The sequence below is a fragment of the Myotis daubentonii genome, chromosome 8 (genome assembly GCF_963259705.1).
Source record: "Myotis daubentonii chromosome 8, mMyoDau2.1, whole genome shotgun sequence".
In the NCBI taxonomy this organism is placed as follows: Eukaryota; Metazoa; Chordata; class Mammalia; order Chiroptera; family Vespertilionidae; genus Myotis; species Myotis daubentonii.
The window spans coordinates 12,299,250-12,312,127 of record NC_081847.1 but is presented as its reverse complement, the minus strand read 5'-3'; the positions used below and the strand labels follow the sequence as shown (position 1 = coordinate 12,312,127).

Sequence of the window (12,878 nt, the reverse complement as noted above, 5' to 3'; positions counted from 1 at the left end):
TGCGGGCTTGATCCCCAGTGTGGGACGTGCAGCAGGCAGCCAATAGATGTGTCTCTCCCATCCATGTTTCTATCTCCCTCTCCCTTCCTCTCTTTAAACACACACACACAATATTGTGTGAATACCTCTTATTTTCCCTTTATTAAATGACATAGCCAGGTTTTTACTTCCCCTCTCTCTCACCAAAAAAGTGCATATTAATGATCCTTTGGCTGAATCAGTTACACACTGCTATGGATATTTTGACCCTGGTTTACTCAGAGTATTCGGTGGTTTGTCCATATTAAGTATTTCTTCCATCTTCATCCGTTCACACCAGTTGGGCTGTCCTCTGATGGTTTCACCTCACAAGGTACAATTTGTACCTGTTGCTAAATGCTTCAGACTTTGATTTTCATTACTTCAAGTTATTTTTTTCTGTGCTCTCTAGCATTTTCCTGAAAGCTTAATCATCCATAAAAGATGTGATGTGTGTGTTACTATAGATTCATTTGTTTAATTATAAACCTACCTGAGTTTATAATCTGTCATTGTGCTTTTAAATTATTGGCTTATCCTCTACTATGAGTCAAATATTCCTCCCTGCCATTTTGCAGTTTTTAAATAAGTAGAATAGCAGGATGTGGGCATTCTTTTTTCTTTCTTTTTTTTAAAATACAAGTTAAAAATGCACCTGGCTTAAGAAGTTAAATAGTACCATAATAGGTTTGTGATAAAATCCAGTTATTGGCTTGCCCATACCTCAGGCCATTACCCCAGTCTTTTCTCCCCCAAATTACTATTTTCCACTCTTGAGCTACTGATTCTAGCTTGTATATATTGTATATATCCAAATTTCTAAGGAACATGTTTATCTTTTGATTCATTAATTTAGACCTTTATTAAACTAAATTTCATTTTCTTAAACACCTCCTGCTTTTTCTCTCCTTTGTTTCCTCTCGCCATCTTCCCAATATGATATATTTTTTTGGTAAAAAAAAACAAAACCAATGTTATTTACATTATTTCTCCCTAGTAGTCACAGATAGTGTTGTACTGTGCTGTTTACTTTTTTAAAAAATTTCCTGTAGTTAATAATTGCCTGTTATTTTCATTTGCATAGTTTTCTTTCTACCTATTGCTAATTCTTCTCATACCTTCTAGTAGCCTTTCAAACAATTTTCTCAAGGTCATTTAGTGCTGTCCAGTAGAAATACAATACAGCCCTCATATATAATTTTACCTTTTTAAGTAGCCAGAGTGAAAAAGTTTAAAAGAAGCAGATGAAATTAATAATATGGTTGACTTAACCCAATATGTTCAACACGTTATTTCAACAAATAATATTTAAAATACTTAAGACATTTTACTTTCTTTTTTTTAGTACTAAGTCATCAATATCCAATGTGTATTTTACACTTTACAGAACCTCTTTTTTCAGACTGGTCACATCTCAAGTGCTCTCAGTAGCCATGTGTGACTTGTGGCTGCTGTATTGGACAGAATAATTTCAGGTGATTGCCTGGTTTCAGTTTTTTTTCTTGCAGATATCCCTACTGCACACCTCCACTCTCTTTCTCTCTGGGTTGGTTGGACTGTAGGCATGTCACACAGAGCTATCATCTTGAGGCTTTCTTTACTTTTCTTCTCAATTAGATTTCCTCTCCCTAGATTTCAGGTCTTATCCTCACTTCTCTCTGGTCCTTTTGGTCACAGTTGCTACACGGACAAAGGCATATTGTTGATACATCTATCTCTTGAGTCCTTCTGCTTTATTCTGGCCTGTGTACTTCCTAGGTCTGTCCATGGTTGTCATCCTGGGCGCTACTTCTTTCACAGTTTGGGGGGAATTTGCCTTTGCTTTTGTGTCAGATTTTTTTTCTTGTATATCTTGTATCTTTCTTTTTGGTTTATTCTCCACTGAAGTAGAAGACATGCTCCATTGGATTGCTGAGAAAGGGGAGCATGGTTAGTAAAGTTTTTGAGACCTTGCATATCTGGAAATGTTATTATTGTCCCTCTCACTTGATGATTGTTGGGCTGGATATAGAATTCTAGGTTGGAAATCATTTTTCTTCAGAATTTTGAAGGCATTGCTCCATTGCTGTCTAGCTTTCAGTGTTCTTCTGGCAAAATCAGAAACCATCCTGATCACCTTATTTTTTGAAAATTATCTATTTTTTTCTTCCTGGAAACTTATAGAATATTCTCTTTGTCAGCAGGATTCTGGAATTGCAAATTCATGTGCCTTAGTATGGATCTGTTTGTATTATGATGAGCACTTAATGAGTCTAGAAGATTTTCTTGAACAATATTTTGATGTTTTCTTTCCTTGTATATTTTTAAAGCTTTCTTTTCTCTGTGGTTTATTAAAACAGAGTTTTTTTTTCCCTGGTATTTTTTTTTCCTTGTAAATCTTTTTTCTACTAGAGGCTTTGCTCTTACATCTTGTAACCAGTGGTTGTCTGCACATGATGAAGAGTAGGAGCTTACAAGGCAGATCAAGAGCTCTGAGCAGGTGGAAGAGGCTTGTTAGGGCTGAACTGGCCACGAGCCTCTAGGGCAGCGGTTCTCAACCTGTGGGTCGCAACCCCTTCGGGGGTTGAACGACCCTTTCACAGGGGTCGCCTAAGACCATCGGAAAACATATATAATTACATATTCTTTTTGCGATTAATCACTATGCTTTAATTATGTTCAATTTGTAACAATGAAATTGGGGGTCACCACAACATGAGGAACTGTATTAAAGGGTCGCAGCATTAGGAAGGTTGAGAACCACTGCTCTAGGGGATTGTCAGTTGCACACCCTGGTATCTTTTGGTCTTTTCTCTTGTCTGCTTGGATCATCTAGAAAGCACTCTGCCTCCTGATTTAAGTTTTTCAGAAAATCTCCAGATGTCTGCAGATGCCTGAGGCAGCAGGCGCAGGGAATAGTAGGGGTGGTGGAGACCCTGCTCCACTCCTGACAGATTTCATCCTGCAGTGAATCCCATCTGCCTTTCCAGAGAGGCAGCACTGGCTGAGTCTTTGGAGGATTCTGTGGTGTAAATCAAGATGGTTCTCTGCTTTTCCCACTGTGGGCTTGCAAGTCCTGCCAGCTACTGATTTCCAGCTTCCAGAATTCTGTTGCTGTTGTCTTCTCTCCTTTTCTTCCCTTGTGGATTTGTCTTTTTTTTTTTTTAATTGGAGCAAAATATACATAAAAAATTTATCACTGTAACCATTTTTAGGTATACAGTTGAGTGGCATTAAGTGCATTCACATTGTTGTGTGGGTTTGTCTTTTAATAATAAAATACAAATTAAAAAGCAAAGATTTTTAATGTGATTGTGGTGGTGTCTTAGGGGGGCAAAATTAGATGTGTGTAATCAATCTAGCAGGAGGCATAATGCAGGTTTTCTGTTAACCCAGGCACTTCCTCTTTCTGACAGTTGAGTATAATGCAGGGGTGGGCAAACTTTTTGACTCGAGGGCCACAATGGGTTCTTAAACTGGACCAGAGGGCGGGAACAAAAGCGTGGATGGAGTGTTTGTGTGAACTAATATAAATTCAAAGTAAACATCATTACATAAAAGGGTACGGTCTTTTTTTTCAATAGTTTTATTCATTTCAAACGGGCTGGATCCGGCCCGCGGGCCGTAGTTTGCCCACGGCTGGTCCAGCTCCTAACCCCACACTGCTTGAACCCCAGCCACAGGGTTGTTCCTCTTCTGTTTTTCTCTCATGACCTTATACATGCCTCTGAATTATCACCTTGAGTTTCCCACACTGCCTGCCTGGCTCCCTTTGATGTCTGTTTGTGCACTGGGTCTTCCTCAGTGCTTGGCACATAGCCCATGCTCAGTTAAATGTCTGCATGAATGCCTGATGCCAAAATTTCAAAAGAGAACTCTTTCTCCTTTTTTCATAGGATATCCGCCACGAAGCCAGCGACTTCCCATGTAGAGTGGCCAAGCTTCCCAAAAACAAAAACCGAAACAGGTACAGAGATGTCAGTCCCTGTAAGTATTCACATCGCCATTCCCGCTCTTACTGCTTCCATTGCTCTACTGCTTCCATTGCGTGGGGCTCTTCTTCAACTGCAGGGCCTCTCAGTAAGACTCCTGTAGCCCGGGCGTTTGGTAATAAATCAGTAGCCATAGAGGTTTATGACGTGATTGTTTCCTATAACAAAGGCATTAGAGACTTATAGTAGTGGTTCATTTTTCCACCATCATAGAAGGGATAAGGTTTCATTTTTCTGGAAAATTCAGCTAAATTCAGAGCACTATTTTAGCTTTGACTGTTTTTCTGATGAATCATTTTCCTACCAGCTGAAGCAGAGTAGAGCAGGAGAAATATATCCTTTTCTGGATGACTCAGCAACAGCATTATTATTAGACCCCAAGCATTGTATTGAACTGTGATAATGCCCTATGCAGGCATTCAGAGGTGGGAGCTGCTCACTCCTTCTACTAAAGGCACAAGTCAGCTCTGCTTGTCGAGTCCCACCCCCCTCTGCCACCATTCTATTTCCAGCTGTTTTCTGCCGTTAGCTCTCAGTGTGCCTGCTGGCCTCTGGCAGCCTCTTCTGCCTTCTGAGTACTTGGCTCTCAGTCTACTGATATCTTGAAAGTAAATAAGTCAGTGTGTTAGAATTTGTATAAAGCAAGACACACTGGAACTTTGCCATCTCCTCGAGGCCACAGAAGCCTTTTTGCCTCACCTTCATGGTTTTTAGATATTGTCAATAGGTGAGTTGTAACTGCCGACATCTCCTATGGCAGTATTCTCTGCCAGGGTAGAAGATTCTGTGGGTCATCCCTTAAGCATACTGCCCCTGTCAGTAGTGCTCCCTGCCCTGAATTGAACAGGGACCAGGCTCCTGGGAGGGGAGTTAAAATGGACCTAAGTTGGTACAGAGCTGTCTGTCTCTGATTGCTGCCACAGTTCCCTGCCTAGGTTTCTATCTCAGCCTGCCACTTCCAGCTGTGTGGCTTTGGGCACAATGTTCTCTTCTCTGACCCTCAGTAAAACAGTAGTCATACTGAAGATGAAATACAGTAGCATCAGCCACTTGGCCTAGTGTCTCACTCAGAAATGGTGGCAGTGGCTGAGATCATCATTAACTGAATGAAGGCAAATGCCAACAGCATCTAAAGTGTAATCCTAGGGCATCAGGTGACACATGATTGTGCCCCAACACCTGACACTCTTGAGGTAGCTTGTCTAGGCTGTGACACATCAGAGATTATATATATTTTTTAAACTTCCTTGAGTGATTCTGCTGTGAGGTCCTGGACAGCTGCCTGGACCTTGAAGGAACAGTTAGTGTTTGCATCTTTTAACATTGCCAGGAGATACCCTTTGTCTCTAGCTTTTGCTGTACTTTCTCTGAGTTAGTCAATAATGTGTTCAATATTTCTTTTCTCCATCTTTGATGAGTGCTCAACTAAACGGTTTTATGAACCAGTTTTACAGAGAAAGAAAGCCTTTAAAATATTCTTCTAGGGTAACATTCCGAAACGTTTTATCCCCAATCTCACTTCTCATATTGTTATTTTCTCCCCTACATCCACTCTCCAGTAGAAAAACTAATTTGTTTTTAAGGTTATGGAGGAAATGAGAGAATGATTCAAGGTAGAAGGGGATCTTGTTATCTTCCATTCCAGTGAACAACCGAATGCTCACAGGAGTTGTTTGCCCAAGCTCCCCCAGCGCTGTTTGAACCCGCTCACATAACTCACCAGTGCCAGTCACATAATTTTTCTTCATGACCCACTTACATGTTATCAATCAAGCTATTTCAGTTTGTATTAACCTTCCACAATGAGAAAAAGTGTTCCAAATTGCTAATTTTCAAAATCATCTCTTTGGAATCTTTTAGAACAAAAAAGCCCCAAACCATTTATCCTCACTAACTTCTTCCCCATTGAGCTGGGGAGAAGATGCTATTTATGGGTGATCACCTGAGTTCATTATCCCTTATGTCAGCGGTTCTCAACCTGTGGGTCGCGACCCCTTTGGAGGTCGAACGACCCTTTCACAGGGGTCGCCTAAGACCATTGGAAAACACATATATAATTACATATTGTTTTTGTGATTAATCACTATGCTTTAATTATGTTCAATTTGTAACAATGAAAATACATCCTGCATATCAGATATTTACATTACGATTCATAACAGTAGCAAGATTACAGTTATGAAGTAGCAACGAAAATAATTTTATGGTTGGGGGTCACCACAACATGAGGAACTGCACTAAAGGGTCACGGCATTAGAAAGTTGAGAACCACTGCCTTATGTTATATCAGAAATAAAAATCCTCACCTGTTGTTAGCTGCACTAGCAGGAATAGGAAAGTGGCCCTTGGGGAATCATTGTTTCTTTGACAAAGTCATGGTAAAAGGGGGGGGGGGGGGGGGAAATGCTGTACTTTTTCACTAATCTGGACAGAACTTCCAAATGAGAGTTTATTTTTAAAAACTATTCTGAAAGTTACATTTAGTATACTTTCAGGTTTTTTTAATTCAAAATTACTTTATCTAGTAAAACTCTTTTTTAAATGTCTTTGGTCATGACAGATTCTGACTTTGAATGATTTAGAATTACTTAATATATTAAACTTGAACTTGAGTAAAAAAAAAAAAAAAACCTGTGTAAAGGAATTCAAGATGTGACTTTTCACACTGTTGTGTACTTAGGTCATTTAATCTTCAAACCTTTAGATGTAGGCTAAGTTGGGGTGTACTCATAAATTCTATCCTATAAAAGTATATACAGCCCTAGCTGGTTTGGCTAAGTGGATAGAGCATCAGTCTGCAGACTGAATGGTCCCAGGTTCGATTCTGGTCAGGGGCACATATCTGAGTTTTAGGCTCGGGCCCCAGCCCTAGTGGGGTGCATGCAGGAGGCAACTAATCGATGTGTCTCACTCACATCAATGTTTCTCTCTCTGTGTGTCTCCCTTTCTTTCTACTCTCTAAAAAAATCAATGGAAAAATATCCTCAGGTGAGGATTAACAACAACAAAAAAAGTATATACATGATGGGGCAAAACTAGATTTATAGTTGTGAGTACACAAAACAGATCATTCTCGTGTTTCATTGTTGTATTATTTTCCATATGAACCACTGTAAACCTGCTTCTACCCCATCCTGTATTAGGCATCAGAACAGATTTCTTGACATCTCCTCTCCCCAGTCTACCAAGTTGTGAGGACAGTAATAAGTGTCGAGGGAAGATACAACCTAAGCACAGATTTCCCAAATGGGACGTAATCCATGTTTTAGTGTAGTTTGTCCCTGTTGCTATTTAGTATTAGGTTTCAGACACTTCAGAAACCTTCCTGAAAGTTATCCCCATATTGATGACTGGTTTCCATTTAAAAGGCATTGCCTCAGCCAGTGTGAATGCCCTTCATGCTACCAACTCAACTTCTTTGCTTTCCCTATGGGTGCACTGCCTGTGTAGACACTTTGGTCGTCCAGGATTAACCTCTGAGTTCTGATTTGCCTTTCAGTTGACCATAGTCGGATTAAACTACATCAAGAAGATAACGACTATATCAATGCTAGTTTGATAAAAATGGAAGAAGCGCAGAGAAGTTACATTCTTACCCAGGTAAACCCGGGATTGTCTGAATTTTTTTTTAATGACTTTTGCCTTACTTGATGTCAATTGAAGCGTTTTAGAGTGCTGTTACTACACCTCAAATAAAATCAACCACATTCTGTAGAAGTTCAGGTTTTAAACCACCCATAAAAGCAACAAGGTAGGAAAAAATCCTCCTTCAGAGATTCAGTTTGGTTGTAACACTAATCTTTCTGAGAAGTATGACATTGCTGGGCTTATGAGAAACAGCATTTAAATGCAGAATTGCCTGTGGTCTGTTCACAGAAGCAGCAGAGCTGTGGCTAGAGAAGGGCCTGTACCTGTATTGATTCCTTAAGTGCCTCAGAGAATTGAATGCTTCTCATGGAAGTCTTAGAGGTGTGGTAGTTACTAGGAACTTTTGTCCAGATACCCATTCAGAATTCTGTGGCATGGTCCTCCTTTTTTGGTCCAGAAAAAAACCATTAGAGTATGTGAACAAGGATGCAAAATCACTTAAAATTCCCATTGGCTTTGGCATCTTTATGGAAAGGATCATAAAAGTGGTTTAATAATTGATCTTCTTGTGAAGCATTTACTGGTAGAAGGCCCAAAACAATGGGTTTCTGGGAATGGGGATAAAGGAAATTCTTTTTGATTTTCTCAAGTCTTATTCTGTTATCTGTAAGTTAGTCTAAACTATCTAAGTTTTTCTCTTTTTGTTTTCTTATTCCATATCAGTTTATCAGTCTTTTATATGGCTCTGAGTTGTAGGGTGATTTTGAACATCAGAATTCTGTCTAATATTTGGAAATTAAAATTATGGAGAAGCCAGAAAGCACTATGAACAAAGGGCTGCTTTGGGGGCAGGGCGCTTAGATGAGGGCATATAAGTTGTGGCCCTTCTTCTCTGCCCCTTTTTTGTCCTGTCCCAGTTCCCCATGTCCATGACCATAATCAGCCCAGATGCCTCCCAGTTTTAATGTATGGAACGTCAGCCATGCAGTGTTCACTTCTGTGGGCTATTGAGTAAGCTCTTGGTATATGAGTAGGGGACAGGCCATTACTGGAATGGTTGGGGTGGGCTAGGGTGGGGTGATAAGGAGGAAGATCCTTCGTGGTGTCAAACTGGTGGGAAGAGGTTGAGGCAAAAGTGGCTTCTTGGGAACTTGTCTTTTCAGAGGAAGTCAAGTCTTACTTCCTGATTTCAGCCATTCAACTTTGTGTGGGGTCAGGAAGTCCAAAGCAAAGATTCACAGGTGTATATTCATAGTCAAATGGAATTGAAAAAGTCACCATGGAAACTTTTGTTCCCTGTCTTCCCCATCTCTTTGCCCTGACAATTACTTGGCACATCTGAAGTTCTGTCCGTTTGAAGGGTGGCACCACAGATGTATCTAGCTGCTGACATGGTCTCCCTTTGCCCTGGGATTTACAAAAGGGATTAAAGCAGCCTGACCCAAAAAGTTGCACCTCTAGATAGTATGACTGAAACATTTTCCAAACCAAGAAAACCCTGCCCGTTTTTTAATTTTCATTATTGTTCATTATGTAAATAATACCAGTCTTTTTGAAAATCAGAGGTATAGACGTGTTGTAGAGAGTAATGTCAACAGTGCCCACCTTCACCTTCCCCATGAAGTGTTGGCTAAGTTTGGTATGTATCCTTTCAGATCTTCTGGTTTTTTAATTGATTTTAGAGAGAAGGGAGAGGGGAGGAGAGAGAGAGAGAAATAGAAACATCAATGCTGACAGTCATCAATCAGTTGCCTTATGCAGGCCCCCTACTGGGGATTGAACTCACAACCTAGGCATGTGCCCTGACTGGGAATTGAGCCATGACTTCCTCGTTCATGGGTCGATACTCAACCACTGAGCCACACCAGCCAGGCTCCTTTCAGATCCTATGTGATATTTAATCCCTCAGATCCATTCTAAGCTGGAGTGATGTTGGAGGGTAGGGAAGGCAACAACTGGTAACCAGAGCCAGAGAGCTGCATCTGCTGAAGGCCCAGTGAGGGATCCTCATGCTCGGGTGAGAGATTGAAAGGCCTGCGTGGCCAGCCAGGAGGCCATGTGATTCAAGGAGCCACTTTTCTGTTAGTTGGGGGGAAAGGATTACACATGTAATCCCCGTTGTCTGAGTCCTACGGCATGTACGTGGAGTGCAAACTTTTGGGTCAGACAGCAAGTCTGAGATAAGTTCAGAAAAGAAAAGGAGAGCACTAACTGTTTGCCTGGGCAAGGAAAGTGTGGTGAGACTCCAGGGGAAAACACGTGAAGAATAAGGGGAAATTGGATGAAAACAAGTAAGAATGGAAACCATTCCAGTGCTGGAGGAGATAGGTCTTACTGAAAACAGACAAACTTGAAGCACTTGTACCCTTGTACTCACTAAACATCTATGCCCTTTGTACGTGGGCTAGAGTGAGACAGGCCAGCTGCCTGGCAGTCACTCCATCATGACCCTTGGACCACCTGACTGACCATTTGTGTTGTCCACATCTCTTATGTTCCATGGTCCAAGGATAAAGGCTGTCTATGGTCAGGTTTACCATTATTAATAGTAATAATAATAGCTAACATCTCATTGGTTGTTTACTATGTTCCAGGTACTGTGGGAAGACACTGATATATGGAACATAGTTAATTTTCAAACCCCTGTGAGTAGATGCTCACTAGTTTTGCTTAAAATTCTTCTGCACCTGATAGTTTTGCCTAATAGGTGGATCCTAGTGGAGCCCTTTGACTGACCAGCCTAAACCAGAAAGCAGAATTAGTGTTTTTTGTGTGTGTGTGTTTAATATATCTTATTGATTTTTTACAGAGCGGAAGGGAGAGGGACAGAGAGTTAGAAACATCGATGAGAGAGAAACATCGATCAGCTGCCTCCTGCACTCCCCCTACTGGGGATGTGCCCACGACCAAGGTACATGCCCTTGACCGGAATCAAACCTGGGACCCTTCAGTCCGCAGGCTGACGCTCTATCCACTGAGCCAAACTGGTTAGGGCAGAATCAGTGTTTTTTCCCCCGCCCTTGTTGATCAGCCCTGAGATGTGGAAATGACCTTTCACCATGTGTTAGAATATAGAATTGTGGTTACTGACCACTAGGCAGGGAGAGTTGGGTCTCTGGCCCAGCTTCTGCCCCCACTCTGCCTCAGGGCACTGTTATCTGCTAGTTGCCAATGATGAGCTTGCACTGGAGTATGTTTCTGTATAAATGGCATGCACTTTGTGGGTTGTTTTTTTGCAGGGCCCTTTGCCTAATACGTGTGGTCACTTTTGGGAGATGGTGTGGGAGCAGAAAAGCAGGGGCGTGGTCATGCTCAATAGGGTGATGGAGAAGGGATCGGTAAGTGTGCGTTTACCTATTCTTATATCACTGTCTATCTGTGTCAGTTACAATGTTAACAGTTTCTTTTTTATTAAAAAAATTAAAGAGGTACTATATAAATACATGTTTATTATAAACAAGTCAGATAAATAAGTGAATTAAAAAGAGAGACAAAGGTAAAATTGCCCTGTCCCCTTCCCACCCGCCATCAATGAGCTTCTCTCCAAAGTTTTTTTTTGTTGTCATTGTTAATTCTCACCTGAGGATATTTTTTCATTGATTTTTAGACAGAGTAGAAGGGAGGAGGAGAGACAGAGAGAGAAACGTAGACGTGAGAGAGACACATCAATTGGTTGCCTCCTGCACCAGCCCCGACTAGAGCTGGGGATCCACCCTGCAACCAAGATAAGTGCCCTTGACCAGAATCGAACCCGGGACCCTTCAGTCCGAGGGTTGACACTCTATCTGCTGAGCCACACCAGTTAGGGCTCTCTCTCCAGAGTCTGATGTGTATGCTCTGCTTCACCCTCACCTGGGGTTCCTGCTCTGCTGGGGTGCATTATGGAGCTGTGGAACCATGGTTTCGTTTTGAAAGGCCAGTGTCTGCTGTGTCTTCACATTAGCTTTTCTGGCTGTGGGAATGGCTGGACTCTGTATTTGCCTCTGTAAAATCCCAGCCGCTTGGCTCCTGGCCACATTCTTCAGTGTGGACATATCAGCTTACGCATTTACTTCAGGATTTGTGTTACCCTTTCTTCCAAGTTCTTTGCACCTCTCAAAACATCCCTCAGTCTAGTATGTGGACTAAAGGTGTGTGTTTGTTCAGGCCATCCCCGCCCCCCCGGGCATCTGTCCCTTTAGCCATCCTCACCACCCTGCTTTCCAACCTCTCCCCTGTCTGTTCTGACCCTGCATCCAGAATGACCTTTCTAAACCCAGTCTCACCACACTTCTTCCCTCTGAAAACCCTTCTGGGACCCCTCCTGCCTCCTAGTAATATGTAAGGTGGCTGCAGGATCCAGCATGATATTGAGTGTGGTTGGGCCTCAGTTAACTTGGACCCTACTCTTCCACCTCTGACTCCAGCCAGAACAAACTTTTTTTTTTTTTTCTTGCCAGCTTACCATGTTCTCTAGGCTAAGGATCTGAATCATAGTGCCCACCCTCACCCCATTTCCAGGTGTCCTCAGATTGCTTCCCCTCTGGTCAGCCGTAGCTTGTGATGCCTTCCCTTCCTACATGGCTTATTCTGCAGGATTGCCTGTTAAAAGCCTGTCTCTGTGTAAGACTCCATGCATGCCCAACACAAGTGTGGTATTCAACATAGCAAACAGATGCCACCTCCCCACTACCCAGGTCCTTCCCTCCTCCCCCAACACCTGGCTCAGCTGGGGCTCTCCAGCCTCAGAGGTGAAGCCCCAGGAGAAGGCTAGTTGAGGATTCTTCTATGAACCGGTGCTCAGGAGCAGAGAACTGGGTGTGCTGGGCCTGCCAGGTGCCAGTACTGTGCTCTCCTGGGCGTGGTTAGGCACAGCTCTCCCAGCTATCCCAACCATCTTGGGACACAGTTATGGCCAGAAGGACATGAAGGCTCCAAAGAAGCCACTTCTCCAAAGAAAGCACAGTCATGGCCTTAGAGAGTAAAAAGAAGTAACACATCAAAGGAAACACGGCAATGAAAATGGAGGCATTCACCACAAAGCCTCTCTGCTCCCCCCTCAGGAGAAACGGTCTCAGTTACAACAGATAATCCTCTTACTACAGCACGTATTTAAAATTGTGTATTTTACCTCTGTCCTCTATTCTCAAAGGAAACTATTTATTTGCTCAATAATAATGAAGCGCTTGCCTTTGTGTTGACGTTGATGAAATAATGCTTTTGTCATTTTTTCAGTGAAAGTGGTGTTTAATTTTTTCTGCTTCGTTGGCTTGATTAGTAAAATGTGAAGTTGCAAATGTGAAGGAAGCCCCTACCTGTCAC

At 42.0% G+C, this 12,878-nt stretch overlaps 1 protein-coding gene across 7 annotated transcripts in view; it reads left to right on the top strand.

The window, feature by feature from the left end:
* Positions 1-12,878, top strand: part of PTPN1 (protein tyrosine phosphatase non-receptor type 1) — a 76,459-nt gene that overhangs the window by 47,952 nt on the left and 15,629 nt on the right. For 2 of the 7 annotated variants that reach the window (XR_009454005.1, XM_059705318.1), the window contains exons 2-5: positions 1,909-1,947; positions 3,894-3,984; positions 7,489-7,589; positions 10,817-10,915. Coding sequence is in view for 6 of the 7 variants with exons in the window: in XM_059705318.1 (XP_059561301.1) it covers positions 1,909-1,947; positions 3,894-3,984; positions 7,489-7,589; positions 10,817-10,915 (330 nt within the window). In the remaining variant the exon portion in view is untranslated. The remainder of the gene's footprint in view (positions 1-1,908; positions 1,948-3,893; positions 3,985-7,488; positions 7,590-10,816; positions 10,916-12,878) is intronic. The other 5 variants (XM_059705322.1, XM_059705321.1, XM_059705320.1 and 2 more) reach the window with 4 other exon arrangements.